The sequence below is a fragment of the Falco punctatus genome, assembly GCF_963210335.1.
Source record: "Falco punctatus genome assembly, chromosome: 3".
Taxonomy (NCBI): domain Eukaryota; kingdom Metazoa; phylum Chordata; class Aves; order Falconiformes; family Falconidae; genus Falco; species Falco punctatus.
This window is the reverse complement of record NC_137582.1, coordinates 44,675,005-44,692,680: the sequence shown is the minus strand read 5'-3', so window position 1 is coordinate 44,692,680 and position 17,676 is coordinate 44,675,005. Positions and strand designations below refer to the sequence as shown.

Here is a 17,676-nt window from a genome sequence, read left to right as displayed (position 1 = left end):
TGTTGTTTTATTTAATTACAGCATTCTGCAGGAGAGCTGCAACATTAAGGAAATACAGTTTAAAGAGGAGGTGCGGATAGGTGAGGGCTGGCATTTGGGCTGGGCTAGCTCATCAGCATTATGTCCTGCTCAGACAGTTTTTGAGAAAACAGTCTTGTGGTGCTCTATGATTGAAGTACATCAAGGTCCATTTTCAGCCAAGCCAGCCCTTTCCTGGTCTCAAGAGGAGAGGCAACAAAAATCAATAGGAGCTTTTCTACAGATTTCAGTGGGTATTTCATCAGTCCTTCAATCTCTAAGCCTTATTTCCCCATCCTCTCATGCTGGATGAGCACTCTTTGTCTCTTTGTTTACCTAGTGCATACATTGCCTGGGAAGGGGCTGTTTCTTATCTTCTTACATTTGTACGGTAATTAACACAATGAGGACCTACATTCTGCTTAGGACTGTGGTGTGTATATGCCTACATATAAACAAATGAAAGCAGTTGCCTTCCATGCCACCGAAGAATCCTGACATGCTGTAAATTTGTCAGATCTCTGCACAAGTCTGCAAAAAGCCCTTCTAAACCAACAGAAAAATAACCTTCTCTATGAACCTGCTTTTAGGATTTCTAGGACAGCTTGGACAGGTGGCTTCCTGAAGCTGCTTCAAATCTTACCAAAAATAACATGACACAAGACTCAGACTAAAATGTCTTATTTTAAAATCCTTATGACCACAGAAGGAACTAAAAACGTCTCAAGAGCAGATATCCCTGCATTATTTCTGACATAGAGATCTTGAGAGGAAGTGGAAGGATTCTGAAAAGGCTTCATGTCCCCACAAGTTTTTCTGGAGAAGATACGGCTGCTTTTTCACATTCAGTTCTAACCTGTGTGTTCTTAACTCAGCGAACACACCTTCAGTTTTTGTTGGTGTGTCACATTCCTGTGAGTCCTTTGAGTCGTAAGAGTTTAGGTGAAATTAGGTTCACAAGCTAAACTATTTCCACTGCCTAAATTTCTAAACACTTCAAAAGCAGTTGAAAATGAATTATGAAATATATTCTATGCTTGCCCTAAAGAGAAGCAGCTACATTACCCCATAGCGGTTTGTGCTTATGTGTTCTGCAGACCCGTGAATGCTCCTTGTGCACGCACACTGGCAGGGGTGTGCAAGGCTGGTGGGCCAACTGCTTGCCTGTCCAGTCAGGGACAGAGCTAAACAGACCCCAAGGATGACAGGGTGCAGAGCCTTCTCTGAGCAGTTCCCACAGCAGCTTTACCTACCTGATTTATTTCTTGTATGCAAACCTGTGCATGCGCTTACTATTTTTTTTAACATAATTTGTCCATATTTCTTTTTCAGTTGACTTATTTTCATTTCCATTTGTTCATTTCTGGAACTGTTGTATTTTCAGTTGATTTCATAGGTGGACTTGACACATACTCCTACCGACAGCCCCCCCAGGAACATGTTGAGTTAAAGCCTGTAGGTAAGGTTCTGGTCCTATGGACCACATTAATCCTTCTAACTGGACTGAAAGTTAACCTTCTCCTGAAATAATTTTGGCATCAGGTTACTAATAATTGAATTATATTTTAATTAGAACTTGATTAAAAATTAATCCATATAAAACATGCAAGTAAGGACACTTTGTCATTGATGACATAACCACTAAAGCAAGGATTAGTAGATATCACCATGTCTACCATGTCGTGCCTCCGCTTAACGCAAGGAGAGGCTCTCAGTGAAGGATGGAATTGCTTCCCTGCTGACTTTTTAGCAAGAAAAGAGCGGGTTTATGGCTGCTGCTGCTGCTGCTGCTGCTGCATAAACCTTAATGAGATTAACCCATTTATGGAAAAGCAAAAGCTTTTACAATTGTCTAGCTAGTGAAAGAAAAATGTTTGCTGAAAAACTGCTAGTCAGTTTCAAATTCATCTATCTGTAGAGTTTGTCATCACTTATTTGCTCCCACCATTAAAATCCTGTTTTCATTGGCTTTTCCTACTCTGCTACCTAATGAGTAAGTTTGGATGCATATCTACTCTTTTTATTTGGAATAAGTTAAGATATGGGGAGACATTACTAGTCCATATATGTTGGCAGAAGCTCATGTAACTTCAAATAGATGATATTGCAAAGTATTATTGGTAAAACAGAAGAAGTTCCTTTAGAAATTTTCTGAAATGCTTTTAAGTTGTTGCCCTGGTGCTTCCTGTCTTTAAATTTACCTTTGGGCCTTTCCTGCATCTTAAATGCAACATGAAACCCACATGCAGCTAATTGACTGAAACTGATTTAATGCTGTATTTTACTTACCAGCTAACAGAACTAAAATGGGTTGGAAGGTTTTTCCTGGTGTACGCATGTGTGCCTCCGTTGGGAGTTTTCATTTAAAGTGGACAGTTGCTAACCTAATATTTTGCGTCAGCACTTGACACCTGAACTTTGCATGTGACTTCATTATTTCTTGCATTTTTAAAAATATATTTTTTTCATGCTGCAGCTTTCAGTTTGTAGAAATAAAGACGCACAAAATTTTACTCAAACTTAGTGAGTAAATATTATAGGATTATGAAGGCCCAAAAAGGAGAAAAGCCCTTTCTCAGTATGGCCGTGTGTGTTAGAACAAGAAGAAATATCACATTAAGACAACAAAATGAAACAATGAACAGTTTGACATGCTGTTAAGTACACCCTCTACACTGGAATCTGCATTTTCAGTAATATTTCATTACATGCCAGTTTTGCTGCATTTTCTGTGGGAAAAATGACAGAAAAATGGGGGTTTGACCATTCTGAATAAGCCGCTAGACTGAAAAAGTGAACTTGGTATCCAGGAGGAAGAAAGCCACAGCTACAACATTTACATCTCTGCATGAAAGATTTTAATCTCTAAACCTGCGTTCAAGTTAAAGTATTAGGTGCATACCTGTTTATTACTTTCTTAGCAAATTTACTGTCATTAAAGGAGAGGGAAAAAGACCACCATTTTCATATGTTCCTGCAAAATATGTTCATTTGTTTTGCAGTAGAAAAGTCACAGAACCTGAGAATTTGTTCTTCAATAGCATATTTTGGTTAAGTAGCTCAAAGGATTTTGGGGCTGTTGGTGAGCTTGCAGTACCAAAGAATAATTGGCATCTTCCCATTTCCCATGTATGGGCATTGTACAGCTGGGAGGACCCTCTCTGGCCCCTTTATTGCTGCTAGAAGTATAAAACTGGAAGAAAAACTGTATTATGGTTTCTTCTTTATTGGTGTTTTGGTTTAATGCGCTGAAAGATACAGAGAGGATCTTTACCTAAGCAGGGAAGAAAAATATTATTGGTGACAAAGTCTGAATTAAAAGCCACATTGCTGGAAACAATTTGAATGGCCAGTGAATTGTGCCAGAAATTTGCAGATGCTTATCTCTCTGCAGCATATCAGCCTTCTTGACTTCCTTTGGTAAGTTGATTGCTATCTGCATCAGTTACAGATCACCTGAGAATCCATAGTATCCCTAAGCAATGGATTTCAGGCTGTGAAAAACTTGATTTCTATTCTCTTAGAATTGAATATGAATAATGTTTGTTAAATACATTCAAAGCCTTAATAAAGGTTACAGATCTTTTACTATCCTTACAACTTCAGTCATGGGAAAAATTAGCGTGATCTTTTCTAAGGATGAACGCTTGGCTATATTTCCCTTTTTCTCACCCCTTTTATTTCCCTTATTTCATTCATAAATTAACTAAACATAGTCCATTGAAAATACAAGGTTCTGTCACCTCATCCACACTATGTAGAAGACAGTCTGTTTTCATAAAATATTCATATTCAGTATAGCGTCTCCCTAGCGCTGCCATAATTATTAATGATGATTAAGTCTAAGATAAGTTTTCCTTTTCACCCCTCAGACAAGGTTAAATTTGAACTTGTTCTCTTGGGGAACATTTTTTAATGCAAATATGAATGATCATAGCTTGCCTGTTTGCTCTTCATTCTGCTTATAATTCCATTAGGCTACCAGACAAGGAGAAGCAGGATCTTTGCCCTGAACTGTGCAGTTTCAATTAAAATGTGTGTAAGGCAGGAAGACAACAGGGGGAGCAGAAAAAAATCTTCATGTTCCCTTTGAGACTAAAGCACATGGACTATAAAGAAGACTGTTGTGATTTCATCCATTTCAAGCACAATATCAACAGTCAGGACAATTGTTACTATTTAGAATTACTTCCTGTACTGCTACATGGAAAAGAGAGGAACATGGGGGTTAGAAGAAAAAAAAAAATTAGAAGTTGCATTTTAGCTTGCATTGGGGTTTTTTATCTTCATTATTGTGATTAATAGTTTGCAGAAGTTAAAGTTTACATATGCCCTATTCCTGTTTGGATGAGTCCATCTGATCCAGGGCTACTATAGCTTTGAGCAACCCTGTCTGGACAGACCCTGAATCCCTAATTCCAGTTAGGGATGTCCCTAGCATTTCTAGGGACATTGCTAATTTCTGCTCATGGGATTTATTCAGCGTCTGAGAAACTCTGCCAGTGGAGAGGTCACTGCTCTCTGATGGGTCTGTGTGGTCCTCTACTGTTTGTATCTTCTCCTGAGACTCTACCCACTGTAAAATTGCCACGAAGGCCATCACAGATTTTCCAAGATTAGCAGCTGAACATGGTTTACAGGGAGTCATGTGAGAATACATAGCTTCAGCAGGCGTGTGGTTGTGGTGAGGACTATGAATAGTGTGATGTAAGGTCAAATGCACTCGTTTGTAATCAGGTCATATCAGAATTTTATAATGTGGTTATATATATATATAAGAATTAGATATATATATAGATATACACAAAGAATATATATATAAGAATTTTACTAACTATATCTTACACTGTTAAGATATACTATTCTAAAAATAATCTATTATTATGTGAGCTTCAGACATGTTTCACCACCTGCAGGATTTTTCTCAAAATTTTTTTTACCTTTGTGGTAGGCATGATACAAAGCTACTTCTTTGTACCCAGCCGTTCATTCTTGACCTTATATGTGGGTCTTACACCTGAGGAAATTAGTGACCGGCGGTGATTCATTCACTTGTTCATTAGTTACTAACCTGTCAGATGGTGTGAATTTACATGTTGCAAATTAGAAGATAAACAGAATGGGGTTTCATTTGTAATTCATATCATCTACTTTTTAGGTCGAAGTAAGTAATGAACATGGACTCAAGACTTCTGCTGCTGCAGCTGAAGAAACAGATTTTAGAGGAAAAGACCAACTTTGTGACTCATCGTTCTGGAAGAAGCTCACTATCCGTTCTTGACGACATGTGGATTGTTCTTCCTACAGGCTCAGTGTCATTATCAGCGTTGTTATTTCATAGATCCTTGTAGATGATCTTGAATTTTTCAATAATTTACCTATATGGACACTTGTAAATTGTAAATTTTTTCTTTTTTAATTTCAATATTTTTACAACATTTAGTGTTAAGGCATGAAAACAAAACAACCTGTGAAAACTAGGAGAAAGGTGTGTCTTTCTCAAAGAAGTCAGTATTTTTTGACTGATAGAATCATACTGTGCCTGGTCAAGATTGTGTCAGTAAACAGTAATTTTGACTCCAAAATATGCAGCAGGAGTCAAACCCTAGCAGTGTATAACAGATCATTTCCATACTGTGTTTAGAATTTACAATGTCTACTCCTTGCATTGTTTGAACTGCTGTATGCAGTAGGAATTGATCTATGACTCTTCTTACCCAGATGTTCCAGCACTAATGTACTCATCTAATTATTGCGATTCATATATGGCTCCTTCTCCCTTCCTAACCTCTTTCGCCCTGAGCCCACCACCAGTAGCTGTCTCTGATTTGAAGAGAAGTAGGATAACTGCTGTAAGGATGTCGATCTCTAGGAACCCTTACATCCAGGGCTCTTAACATATCAGTGATCTGCACATTTTTAAACTCTTTTCTTCCCTTCTCCCAGGAAGAAGCCAAGCATGAATGTACAGTACAAGGCACCAACTGAAGCCTTAGAAGCCTCTGGGGACTAATTTTGCTCTTAATTTAAATGTAAACAAGCAAACCTGAAAATGTGTGTAAAAATTTGTAAAGTTATTGTAAATACTTCTAGACAAAGAACATGTATGTAACTGTGGTATTTTGTTTTCTATTCTGTCACCACTAGCATAAAGTGATACACAAAGCTATTTTATCTGGGGAACTGGCAGTCTTTTTAACAGAGCACTGTTCCTTTCTTCTTAATTACTTTATACAGTGCTGTGCACAGTTGTATGCCCCAGAGAATTATGTCTCTCCACAGAGCCTACATGCCTCAGCATTCAGCGGAAACTTCATCAGGGTCTTGGGGCTATTTCTGGTTTTGTGCTCTCTCATTTTATGGTTTCTTTGGTGAGGCGGTCAGGAAGGACATTCCTTCTGATATGTGTGTCTCTACCTCTTTCAGAAGCTGAACAGAGGTCCACCAAGTTCCTTCGTAAATATCCTAAGCAGTCTTCAGCTAGTAATTTCTGGTCCAACAACATTTAGATCCTAAATTTGCAGTCTTCTCTTGAATCATGTATTTTCAAGTCTGAGCAGATGAGAGCCAGAAGGCAGCTTGTCTTGATTCTTTCCCTTCTAAAGTCTATTTGTGTTGTTTATCAATATGAACCTAAGGGAGATGCTAATAAATACAATGGAGGTAGAGTCTATCTTGGGTGACAAGGCTCTTGTGGTGCATCCATCTGTTTCCCGGTTAGTTGCATCGAAGACCTCACCATCTTCGGAGAAAACACAACCTGAACACAGGTTAGCCTTCCCTGAAACTGAGTATGAAGTAAGTATTAAGACAAAGTCAACAGAAATGACAACTAAATCCTTTCTTGGTGTTCCTAGGACTGGCTGTACCTCAAATGGTATGTCTTTGTGTGTGAAATCTGACTGTGCTGAAAAGAGGGATGCTTTGTGTGACGCTGTCTGTCCTCGTGTATTTGTGTGTTCCCTCATGCACTCACTCTTTCCCCCTATCTTCTAGAATACTGCAATGTACCAGCTTAGTCCTCATCTTAGCACTATAAAACAGGTAATTTGTCACAAAACTAATACAAATAATATCATTTTTGAGGCACCATGAAGAAGATAAGAGTGTCAATTGCTTTATAGCTGTAATATTTTAGTAAGGTGAACACATTTTTATCTGCTTCTCTAGTATTTGACTTCTGCTTGGCACAACACATTATTTGGTTTCTTTACATGACACCTTAAAGAGTGATGATGTTTACCTAGCTGGTGTGGGCAGCCTTCTGTGTTTGTGATGGCTCCAGAACTTCAGAGATGGGGATATCTGAGCACTGTTTGGTGTCTGACAGTGTCCAGAAGCTGCCTGGCTTCAACTTCCTCAAGTACAGAGAGAGCCCAGGATGTAGGCATCTAGCACATCGATTCCTATGACCAACATGGTTCCCATTTGGGCTTTACATTTCAGCATTAAATTCCCTGAGCTAATTATTACGGGCTAGCAGGTTAAAGGCCTCCAACTGAACTTGTTGCTACCTGCGGACCAGGCAGGAAGAAAGGGAAGGAGTGCTACATCCCTGTTGGTTGCAGACACACTCTGTTCTGGCAGAGCTTTGGAAGCGTGTAAGATGGACACGTTGGTCTGCTGGACCATATTTTACAAATTTGTCTGGATGTGTCTAAACCCTGCCTTTCTGTGGGTCCTTTAGGTTGTCAGCTTGCTAATGAAGAGCTGTGTACATGCCACAAAACTTCTGCGAAGAGAGAACCTGACTTCTCTTCCATCTGAAATAGCGATCACTTTTTAGCTGGGGAACACAAACCAGTATATCCCAAATATGCCTAAAATCTCAGAATCGTTGCCAATATGGTAAGTCTGCCATCTGTCTCAGTTAATGAACAGAATGATCCTGATGGAGAGGAATTTGTCTTCATTAGAATGAGCCAAAATGCACACTGTAATGCCAAAGGAAACTGTCGTTCTTTTCTAAACTGAGACACAAAAAATGGTACAAATCAATCTGTACATGCTGGGGAAAAAATCTTGAGAGCAATAGATGGATTTGAATGTCAATTGCTTTGTCCTCCAATACAGTGGAACATATTGGCCAACATTTTTGTAGGAAGCCTTGAACAACAATTCCTTTTTTTTGGCAACGTATACTTTTCAGTAAGGTGTTAGGTGAATCTCAGATCAGCCAGCTACACGGGAAATAAATGTTGGCTTTCTGAATAAACTTGGATAGCTTTCTTAAACTTAACTGCAACATGCAGTTTCAGAAAATTACTAGGTTTGTACTGCAAAACAGAATTTGCTGACAATCTGAAAACCTCCAAGAAGATTACTGGTTGGTATAAACCATTCTGGTGGCATTAATAAGTCATACCGTTACAACTTAGAACAGCTGAAGACCTGTCCTTCAAACTTTTAGTCTTTTTTCCTTTCCCCAAATTTCTGCTTAATTCAAGTTTTACAGAGAGTCAGATTTGCAACGGTACTTTAGCTGACAGCAAAACTGGAGACATGACTGCAGAAATACCAGGTACAACAAGTTTCGTAGAAGAGCAGCTGATGTATTCAGGACCTGAAGACAGGAACTATGTTGAGAAATTAACAGATTTTTGCCTGGCACAGTGGCATAGAGTGGTTATATATTACAATTTCTGGTGCCGCTGGAAGAATTACTACTTGGGCTGATGCCCCTAGCTCTTTCCTATCCATAGAGATCTTTTACATAAAAATTTGATACAAATAAATTTTAAGTTCAGTTATGATCTAAAGGAACTCTATAAAATGAAGGAATTTTTTAGCGCTTGGATGTGTCATTAACTACTACAAATAATTTTCAATAGAGCTTTACCAGTTAAAACCATGGGAATTATGCCTGTATTTGTTTAACAACTGCTTGCTTTCAGTAGTGCAGAAGATGGTATTTACCATATATCAGCAAGGATATTAGAGTTTGAAGCTAGGGGTATGGTTGCTGGATAGCATGCAACAAGACTAACTTTCCGTGTTTAAAACCTGAGAACACGTAACTGGGCCACTCAAAAGCCCATAGTCCTGCCCCCAAAATGGCAGTTTTTAGCCCAAACAACTTGTGGCTTGTCTCTTTAAAATAACTTTGTGTGAAAACTTTCTTTGTTCACAGCTGCCATGCAGGGGACTCCTCTTTGTGTCTGGATCTTTAGTTTTATCTCTCCATCCAGTTGTCCACAGCTCAGGCGTTGCAACACCGTTGTCACTTCCGAGTGCCACATTGGCAGGTGCAACCTTTTTTAAACACGAACTGCAATGTGCTTCTCTGCAGCCGGCTGCCTGCCTGTCTTTCACGTGGGCATTATCTGGTTGAAAAGAGCCAGCACAACGATCTATCAAGCTCCTTTAACAGACTTTGACAGTGGCAAACAAAAATTGACGTCCCAAACTAATTGGCTTGCCTCCTTCTAGTATCAGCCTCATCTAGTTTAATTATAACAAGTTACAACCTGGGAGCTCTTTTATACACCGAAGAAGTTTCTTTTCAAGTTGGGAAGATGTTCTTTCCATGTAAATCTCCAACATGGGCAGGACATTTTTCACAAAAGAGTTCAGCTCTTACCCTCTATGTTGAGTGTTTTGACAGAAACCTGTTCTTTAGTGCCCAACACAGGGACGGGGCCGTGTCGTTGCCTGCCAGAACAGTGCTTTTACAGCAGGGTGGCTGGGTGGCACCCTGAGGTCATGTCAGAGGTTTGATGGGGTAGGGCTGCGTAAGGTGGAGGGTGCCCTTGTCAACGCAGCCTTGAAGAAGTGGTGTCTCCTCTCTGTCCAGGGAGCTGACTATCCCTGCAACCATAACTGGGGATCAGCCTGAAAGATTAATTAATTTGCAGAGGGTTCATGAGCAAACTAATATATGCATTATGGACAATCAGGGAATTTGGATCTGTGAAAATGGGCACATAAAGGAGATACTTCATATCAAGACTACTGCTGCAGGGTTTGCCCCTTAGAGCTATGTCTGCATTGCATGCTGGTGGTGTGCTCACAGCATGTCAGAGCAGCCCTCATCACCCAGTACCAGCAGCACTCTGCTTCACTGTAGGGGGGCACTAGGCTGTTCAGGACCCTAAATAATGATTTAGCAGCTAAGGACACAGATCTAGCCTGTACTGCGTGCTGTTTGACAGCTACATATAAGATGCACCATTTTCCCCAGACTAATAGGCAACTGCTGATAAATGGTGGTTTCTTGCCCTAATTTCCATTCCCTTCATACAAGTCATAGTTTGAGTGTTTGTTTTTGATTTTAAACAAATCAAATACCCGGATTTACTTCCTGCCTCCACATGAGTATCTGCTGGTCAGTCACACAACACAGTCCTGGATGTGACAGCTTTGTGGAACAGCTGCCTTTGTGTGGTCTGTTGCCTCTCAAAACCAGCAACAGACTCTGAAGATAGTCTCACTAAACAGCAGCTATACATAAATAATACCAGAAAGGCAAAAAAAGATCGTCCTTGTTTTGCTTATCTTCCTAGGACCCATTATTACTTCTTTAAGTTTTCTGTCCCAGTTTCCTATTTATTTCACACCAGTCATATGCAACCATGCTCTCCAAACACTCCTGTCAGTGCCAAGCAGACTCACTGAAGCTGAATTATAAATTGGCTGAATGCAATTCCAAAAGTAATCTAATTTCTCTTTTTCCACGATATTGCATACCTGCCCAATTAGTAGAACATCATATACAAGGAAAGCGCATTCCCTAGCACATGACATATTTGGAATGAGAACTGTGTTACACACGAGCAAATAAATCATCTCCCCCCTGCTTTATCTGTGTAGCCAGAACCAGAGTGGCAAGCAGGTAGAATCCCAAGTGTTGGGGCAAATGCAAGCCAACTACTTGTTTAAACAACTTTGGTCTGATATTAATAATCCACACTGCAACGTGTTGTTTTTCTTAGCAAATAAAGCTGCCTGGCTTATAGGTTGCAGCCAGATCCTCAGGTGTGTGATAACCAGTAACCTTCTATGCCACTCTTACACATACATACTCACAGTCATGTTTTGGTTTCTAAAGGCCTTATGATTCAAGTAAGTCTGTTTTCCCTGAAGTTTAGTGTAGAGGGATGAAGCTGGGTTAATTAACATTGATAATATACAGCTGTGGGCTGGCCTCAGGGGCGGTGGGTTGGCTGATGTAGATAAGGGGCAGCTGTGGCTGGTTCTGTTAAGAGGTTGGGCAGCCGAGGGAGAGAGAGCAGCCGAGGAAGAAAGAGAAGGAAGCAGCACATAGAAGAGAGAGCATGTCCGGGGTGAGGAAGGGCCAGGAGAAGGCAGCAGAGGGACTGGTGTGAAGAGTGTGTTGGTATGAGATGGTGAAAGACCTTGTTGCAGCCTGGTAGTTTGGAGAGTGCTGTGACAGTTTAAAGGAGGCTGTATCTAGACCGCTGTAGAAGTGTCCCTTGCAGCATCTGGAGATGAGAATAACACCTATGGAGACCATTGTCTGCCCATGGGAGCATCCCCAGGACCCCTCCTGGTGCCAGCACTGGCTGGCAGCTTTGGAGGAAACCCAGAGGAGCCCAAAGCTCTGAGAGGAGCAAGAAGGTCTGACTGCCGCAGCCAGGTCCCACCCCTGGGCTCTGTGATTTGTAGCAGCCTGCTGGGAAGCAGCCCTGGGAGACCTCCTCGGGAACCTCCCCTGCTTTGCTCAGGAGCTGCATTTCACTTCATTTTAAACCTGGGCTTCGGACTGTGGCCGTGCCTGCACCTGGCCAGGGACCTCCCTTGATTCTAACTCACTGATGCTTATTTTCAGCTCCACTTTGGTCTTGCCTCATCACCGCCACCTTTCCTGGTGATCTCGGGATGGTGGCTGCTCTTCTCCTTGGGCACAGGGTGACAGGAACCCATTGGTACATGCAGGGTCCTTCCAGTCTGGCCACCACCCACACCTCCCAGACTGTCTCCCCTGGTCAAGCATCCCCCTTCCGTGGCCCCCAACAAGGGCTCACATAACACCTTTGTCCTGGCCCCATCTCCTCCATCCTTCCACTCGTCTCTCTGTGGACTGGGGAGGATTGTGAAGTATCCTCCACTGACAGCTTTAAATTACTTCCCTTTTTCGTCCCTTTATCATAAGGTGCTTCTGTGATGAAAATAAGACAGCTGTAATAGAGATTGCGTTTACTAGGGAAGCAAGACCCATGGCATATAGTCTATTTGCTGATTTATGGCTTGCCAGGGAGTTTCCCAAATCTGCAAGAAGTCTTTTTGTGCTGGATTCTATTTAGGATTGCAGAATCTTTGGCCTGTTTTTTTCTTCCAGCAAGCACATATAAAAAGCTATACTCAAAAAATGAGTTTCTGATGCACTTTTGGTGATGAAATATTAAATTCATGCACTCCAATCAAGATGTTCTTCTTATCCAAATTAAGACTTCACCTTGTTAAGGTAAGCTGTGTGTTTGGGCAAGTATTTAACTCAGATATGCAGTTAAGATATGTGTAATATGTACCTGATTTAAAAGACACTCCTATTAATCTGCCTGTTTAGTAAGAAATTAGACTTATGGATATTCTTAACTCATCAAATCTATTTCACATCACAGTAATCTGGAAGAAAACATGGAGAGGCTAGCCCTGTGAAGGAAGAGAGATTTGGGAAAATAAATAAATGGGACTTAGAAAAGGCAGCACGCTAAAAGCAAAACTACATAGTGGAAATCAAACTGAAAAAAAAATAGGGAAAGAACTGTGGTTTTATTTTTAACATCATCATATAGCAGCATGCTGAAAATTATTTGTTGCTAGAATGAAGAGCACCACAACATACACGCACACAAATATGTATGATGTTTGTCATTGCTTTTATAATAGTGTAGGATTTCTAAAAGCTGAAGTAGTTTTACAGCCTGTCTTTCACCATTCAAATCTAATATGCCAAGAAATATGATGTACAAAGGAATATTAAAAGGAAGGTTTGAGTGCTGTTCTGCTGTGCAGGCTGTGCCACCTCATGGTTACTGGCAGAAATACCACCACATTCTTCACAGTGCTGTTTCAAAAATACAGCAGAGGAAAGAGGAGCACATCTCATTTATTGGTACGTATTGCTGAAATGTCACAAGTCCCACTGGGATCAATCATTGCAGAGTGCTAAGATCAAAACTGTGAATTATATAGGCAAAGCACAGCAACATATCCCCTTTTAACAGTTAAATTTTCTGTTTTACTGCAAATATATTGCTAACATAATATGCAATGCAAATCTGACCTGGTACTATCCTATAAACAGCTCCTCCAGTGGAGCTAGATTCCCATGTTTTAACTTGTTTCAGTAGGTTGCCATTATCTAGAAGCCCACAGTGTAATCCACTCCAGGAAGCATCATCTCTTTGCCTTTTCAATTCAGTAACAACAAAAATTATTTACTTACAGTTGGATAACCACCATGGAATTCCAGTCATGGATGTGTGTAAAATACACTTAATTATCGGACTTGGATTTTCTCATGACCTAAAAGTCTTAAGGTTAAAAAATATCCAGAACTTCGGAAGAATATGATTTTCACTTGAGTCAGGAGTTCATATTATACACTAGCAAAGACTGGATTACATTTTTACATTAGAATAAATTATACAATTAAGTAGAAATGGAAGCTGGGTGAGTCGATGAGACCTGGAGGGCATAGCCAGTTAGGCGATGCCTAGAGTCTCAGCTACGCTAAAGTCACTTTGGAGAAAATGTTTGTTAATCCCAATGGGTTGGACTCAGATGGCTCATGTATGAGTAGAAACAGATTAATCTCACTTACGTTTAGGCATTTTTATATGAAATATCTAAATTTAGGAGTCTGTCTACCTGACATTACCAAAGGAGCAGGAGAAGGGAACTGTGTCTCTCTTGCTCCAATATGGGGTTTGTGGTAAATCAAGCTCTTGATTTGTGCATCTCAGTCCAACCCAGAGTCAAGCCAGAGGAATGTGAAACAAGCATACATCCAAATCCTGTGCGTTTGCTTTCCTTATTTTTCAATGAAGCACATTCAGCTTCAGACAGTTCAGAGTGTGGTCAGCTCCCGAGTATCTGAGGAAATCTAGATAAAGCAAAAATATTTAAAGCAAAACCATTTATTAATTAGGCACACATGCCGTCTTGAGAAGTGAAAATGAGGCATAAAAAAGTTAGGTCTCAGGGGGTTTTGCTATGACCTAGTTAACTCACAGACCAGATAACCCATCTAGAACACACGAGAAATGACCACACACTGTGTAAAACTCCACTTCTAAAGGGTACTACAGTCTTTCATCGTGACAGAGAGTAGAGAAGTTTACTTGGTTTATTTGTCAGCAGGAGACTTGTAGGTTAATTTTGTAAAAGTGAATGTGAAAGTCAGCCACCATTTGCATTTTGAATATTCAGACTCTTTTATTAATGTAGTTTTTTTTAAAGTTGTTTTGATGCCATCTAGTTCAAAGATAATAAAATACTTTTGTTTTGTACATCTAGAAAGGCTACGGATGGGTTCTTTCCCTCTTATCCAGGGAATGCACTTGTTGGAGCAGTACAGAATTACTGATGCAGTTAGGGATCGTCCCCATTTCTCTGACTTGCCAGAAAGTTCATGTTCCCAAAGGATGACTTACCATGCAAACAAATTAAAATTGCAGCCTTATTAGAAAAAATACTAGATATTTCATGTTCAGAAGGAATTGCTCAGAAGCAAAATAAAATACATTTATTGGTAACTATGCCAGTTTTTAACTTTACAATGCAGAAATATCTAATCACCCTGAAACATTTTTTCTGGAGATTGCTTAAACAAGGAGGTCATGTGTGGAGCAAATGCGGCATCCGAGTCAGAATCTTTGGAGAGTAAAAAAAGCTATAAATTGTGCATTCTTCCCCTACTTCCAGTTTCTGGGGTTAATTTGGCCAGCCATGAATAATGCATTACAAGACTAGCTTCCTACCTTCTGAGATTCATTCTGTTCATCCAGTGTAACCATTATGACTCTCAGTCTGCTCTGTGTGACATATAATTTTGCATAACAGTAGTCAGTATGTTGGAAGCAGGGTCTCCTTAATAAATAGAGTTTCTGCTTCCAAATTACATACAGATGACTTCCTGGAGGTGGCTGGAATATACACTCCAAAAGCTATCTTCTGAAAACACTCGTGTCCTCTATAATGACATTTAAAATGACTGATGAAAACCTGCTTTGGCCAACACATTAGTAATTAATGGTGTGTAGATATGTCATTGTCGTCCTGAAGAAGAATGAAGACTTGGCGGCTTTGGTACGTGACTACTTATTTTACTTTAACACAGCTGTTACTCTGAGGTCCAAGCCTTACTGGAAAACTGAGAAGAAAAAACCTTTTCCCTTTGTGCTAGGAAACTGCGAGGCATTCTGCTAGCCATATCTGCCACGGAAACTTTAAAGCAACAGAAGACGGGCTGAAGAAGTGGCACTGCCTGCTGCCGAGACCTCACCCTAGCGGCCCGAATTGCATCGTGGCTGGGACATGGAGTCCCACCATGGGACCTGGACTGTAATATTTAATCTCTGGGTATCGCGCTCGTCTGTGAAATGAGAACAGCGATAGCTATGTAGCACTTGCCCAGAGAAACAGGATTTTACTCAGCTTTTACTTGTTTTATTTAGCAGAGCTGCTCACTACAAAGCATGATGTTTGCGTGGCAGCCATACTCGTAGTTCCTAGGTCACCCTCCAAGATGCAGTTTCTGTTGGCTGAAGATGGCCATTGCCACGTAGTTGCAAAGACGAAGGAACAAGGCTGTACCTCCTCTGGAAAGCGAACCGCACTGGGCCAGACAACATCCTCAACCAGATCACGGGGCAGGGGCTGGAGGCTCACAGCATCCACAGGGCTACTCTGCCTTCAGCCTGGATGTTGTCCCTGTATGGCATGGGGGTTGAATTTTGGCTGCACTTGACCTCAAAGTGGGTAGAAAGCTCACAGGCCAGAAGGTCTCCCTTGCCTTCTCTTGAGCACTTTATTTTCTTAATTTATGGACACAGACGTGGGGGTGATAAAATGAGGTGTGAGGTGGGGTATGGAGAAAGCTTTGAGCATGGGTAAATTTGCAAAGAAAAGGAATAGCGAAGGCAACATCACAACCATCCTGTGAGTCATGCCATTTAACTGAAGAGCTATAAAAGCTCCACTGCTTTTAAGGAAAAAACAAGGTAAGGACAAAAAGAAGGAAATGACATGGCATGTGACACAAATCATAGAAAACAGTGCAAAAGATACAAATTTTGGAAGGTGTCTCAAAGAAGAAAACATAAGGGAATATTCCATATTTGGAAAGAAGAGTTTATTTAGAAAAATATGCCAATTACAGACAGATTAACTCCACAGGCTGCACAAGGAGCAAGCACAACAGAAAAGAAAGAGCTATACAGGACACCAACAGAGAGGGTAAGATTCTTCAATATATTTAAGTTTCTGGTGGCTTTTTTCAAGGCATGGTATGGGTGTGTGCAGATTGATGGTGAATTTCCCCACTTTTATAAAAAAAAAAAGAGGGAAGTATTTATACCTTTTTAAATATGAAGTTTATATACAAAGGATTGTGCCACTTTCTTCACACACAACTTTATTGGGTATTCTTTATAGACGTATTAAAGGATTTAAGTTATTAGGAGCTATACATGAATGCATATTGCTGTAGAGCACAGGGTTTTCTTTTTCATTTTCAGCTGGACAAACTTATTAAGCATAGCTGAGTTCAGGAACTAAAAATAACATGTTGTTATTTGCAGGACTGGGTTTTATCTACGTCTCTTTTTCCCTCAGGGGAAAAATGAGAGAGGTTAAAAAAAAGCAAAAACCCAAACAAAACAACAGCAACAAAAAAACCAAACCACAGCACACCACACCCCCCCATGGAATAGGTTAAAAGACCCAAGCAGAAATACGTTATTCTTCACTGTAGTCAAAAGCGCTCCTGAACACTTGCAGAAGTTTAGAAACAGTCAAGAACTCTGACACAGTTCCCAGGCTTTGCTTCCACTTTGTGCTCCGTTAAAATACGTGAGCAATAGCACTCTGTGTACCTGCTGCTGTTAACACCACATGAGCTTCTATTGCCCACACCAAAACCCAGTGTTAGATTGGTTTGCTGTTGTTATTTTTGCAAAATCAAACAAACCCCAGAAGTTTATCAAATGGCTTTCCAAAACAGAAAAAAAAAAAAAAAACCTTTGCTGAAACCTGCTCAGCATCATTTGGGATCATCATCTGAGGATTTGGGATATTTCCCAGATTTCTAGTAATCTCATAATCTTTCAGGGACTTTGGCTTGTAGTATTAGCTTTGATCTGGCTATAAAAAAAACAAACTTGGTTTGTTCAGTTTGAATATACAGACTGTTAGCACAGTAAATCTTAAATCTAGAGCCCCTAGGGCACGTGCACCTTGGACACAGCATGTTTAATGCTATATCACGTGCTTATTTGGGCAACCCTGCAGACAGCTACAGGAAGGTCTTTGTCTTTGAAACTGGCCCCATTGACAGTAATAAAGATCATTACCAATGATCACAGCCACAGTGAGAGCTGAGTTAGCACCCACCGCAGTGACAGGTAGCCTATCCCTTCAGCATACTCGGTGAGCATCTAACACTGCTTGCACTGGATTACATCTCTGTCCAGC

The 17,676-nt window shown here is 40.4% G+C and overlaps 1 protein-coding gene across 5 annotated transcripts in view; it reads left to right on the top strand.

Annotated features, from left to right (window-relative positions):
• Positions 1–15,823, top strand: part of NKAIN3 (sodium/potassium transporting ATPase interacting 3) — a 377,204-nt gene extending 361,381 nt beyond the window's left edge. For 2 of the 5 annotated variants that reach the window (XM_080378300.1, XM_080378305.1), the window contains exon 6: positions 1,403–15,823. In XM_080378300.1, coding sequence (XP_080234426.1) covers positions 1,403–1,548 — 146 coding nt within the window. In that variant the 3' untranslated portion in view covers positions 1,549–15,823. The remainder of the gene's footprint in view (positions 1–1,402) is intronic. The other 3 variants (XM_080378303.1, XM_080378302.1, XM_080378301.1) reach the window with 2 other exon arrangements.
• The last annotated feature ends 1,853 nt before the right edge of the window (positions 15,824–17,676 follow it).